The following is a 1893-nucleotide window of genomic DNA, read 5'->3' as shown; positions in this document are numbered from 1 at the left end:
TACTGGAATGGAAAACATAATAATATATTTCATCAAATGTATATACTGTCTGTGTTATTTAGTGAACATCTTAAGTGATGTGAACTCGGGGCCAGGTACGGCAATTATGCAAAGGATGCGTTGCATCTAATAATTCTGAAGACATTATAAGCAAAGAATGATTTATTGCTTCAGGAAACACATGGGAATGGTTCGGTGGCTGCCTCGAGGCTTCACTCAAGGTTACTTGGGGCAGAAGTCGGCCACCAACAGGCAGAACACCCAGGTCAGGTTTACCGATCACTACCTTCCTCTGACGCAGAGATTGTTCTCGTAGTTGTTTTGCAACGTTGAGGAGTGTTGTGATAGGTAATCGGAATGGCACCGGTTGGCGCACAGTATGGTAAGATAATAAAGAAGTTATTAAGTAGACATAATAAGTTTCTTACAGTTTGTTAAATTTTTTTAAAATATTAATGTTAAAGATTTTAAATTTGTCATATTTACTACGTAAATATATTGAAGTATACTTTAACTTTAAGTACAAACATTTCAAAGTTCGTACTGGCTACAAATTACATACTTAATGAACTCTAGCACAAGTCTATTACTAATCTTAAATTATTTTTTATGCCGATTGCAGTTCCAGCTCACCGCATGGCCTCGGGCTCTTCAAGCCGCAGGCCTGAACATACCCGCTGTAAGTATCTAAATACTTGATCACGTTGTCTATACTTCTCTAATCACGCCAGAAAAAGTAACTTTGTTTCACTTTTCTAGTGCACCCACTTGATCATCCTGGGCGTGCCCCTGCCCCAAACTACCACAGTTTGGACGTGGCAGGGCCCGATCTAACTGATCTACTAAGCCGCCCTTCTGAGGTTGTCTCTCTCAATATCCCACGTGTTGGTTCTTGCCCGTGGTGTATGGTGAGTGCTTTATTGTCTTCTAGCTTGTCTCACATTTATACACTAAATCATTTGGTTTAGGTTAATTATTAATCTTGTAATGTTTCATTCAAACAGGTTGGTGACACCACCCGGGTGTTTCCCTTGTGGAGCAAGTGGGTAGCCTGCTTGTGCTTTCCCCTCGGCCTCATAGCCCTATGCCTCAATTACGAGGACCGTTGCTCATTCTGTGACTACGTGTCGACCCATTAAGGCTGAAATGACCGTCCAGTGGCGTGCAACTGGACGGTTTCCCTGAAAGATGCCTCTTGAAGCGGCTCTTGTTGGACCGTCAGGGATAAAAAAAAAATGGATAAAATTTAGGTGTTAGGGCTTTCATTTTTTTAAAAGTAAATGTCTAGACATGTCATATTTTATTAAACTATATAATTTAAGTATTTTTATAACTTTTAAATTTTTAGTTTAAGCTCTAAACGTAATAAATTTTATCTAAACTGATGTTTTAATATTCATAATATGAATTAATATTGTGCCAGCTTCAATTTAAACCTACGAAGTAAATGGTTGCCATCATTTAATAAAGCAGAGACCAGATTTGGCGTTAACCAATAAATATTGGTTACAGTAAATGTTAAGCCATACAATACATAACTAGTGATACTACAACATGCCTGCCTAAATCTGTCGCAACTGGCACGAAAGTTACCAGACACTCTAAACAGCCCATCGTTCACAGCTGTAATTTAAGTTTTAATTCAATCATGCACTGGTTTTAGGCCCCTTCCGGCCTCCCCCCCTCCCCTTCATCCCATTCCACAAGCTTGTTACAACATGGAAAGTAATTTCTACTGGGACACTACTAGTGTAGCCAACAAAACCCGCTGTGATAAGTTTGATTTGCATCAATATCAAATTCGGTTAACCCTACCAGGAGTTTGCCTACAAATAGGAGACACCCTGGAGCCGGTAGGTGTAGCCTGGGCGCGCCCTCTGGCAGTTACAAGTG

The 1893-nt window shown here is 40.0% G+C and overlaps 1 protein-coding gene across 1 annotated transcript; it reads left to right on the top strand.

Moving 5' to 3' along the window:
- Positions 1–225: 225 nt before the first annotated feature.
- Positions 226–1381, top strand: LOC123765816 (uncharacterized). The gene is made up of 4 exons (XM_045754592.2): positions 226–382; positions 623–679; positions 760–908; positions 1005–1381. The coding sequence occupies exons 1-4, from the start codon at positions 358–360 to the stop codon at positions 1137–1139; spliced, it is 366 nt and encodes a 121-aa protein (XP_045610548.2). The 5' UTR covers positions 226–357; the 3' UTR covers positions 1140–1381.
- Positions 1382–1893: the final 512 nt, after the last annotated feature.

The sequence above is a fragment of the Procambarus clarkii genome, chromosome 36, assembly GCF_040958095.1.
Source record: "Procambarus clarkii isolate CNS0578487 chromosome 36, FALCON_Pclarkii_2.0, whole genome shotgun sequence".
NCBI classification, from domain to species: Eukaryota; Metazoa; Arthropoda; class Malacostraca; order Decapoda; family Cambaridae; genus Procambarus; species Procambarus clarkii.
This window is presented reverse-complemented; position numbering and strand designations above follow the sequence as displayed.

What these genes read in the sequence shown, in the direction of transcription:
- LOC123765816 (XM_045754592.2), top strand. Translation starts at nt 358, where the DNA reads ATGGCACCGGTTGGCGCACAGTATG. An exon ending in ACCGGTTGGCGCACAGTATG is followed by an intron (nt 383 to 622) that starts GTAAGATAATAA and finishes TGCCGATTGCAG; the next exon opens with TTCCAGCTCACCGCATGGCC. An exon ending in GTTCTTGCCCGTGGTGTATG is followed by an intron (nt 909 to 1,004) that starts GTGAGTGCTTTA and finishes TCATTCAAACAG; the next exon opens with GTTGGTGACACCACCCGGGT.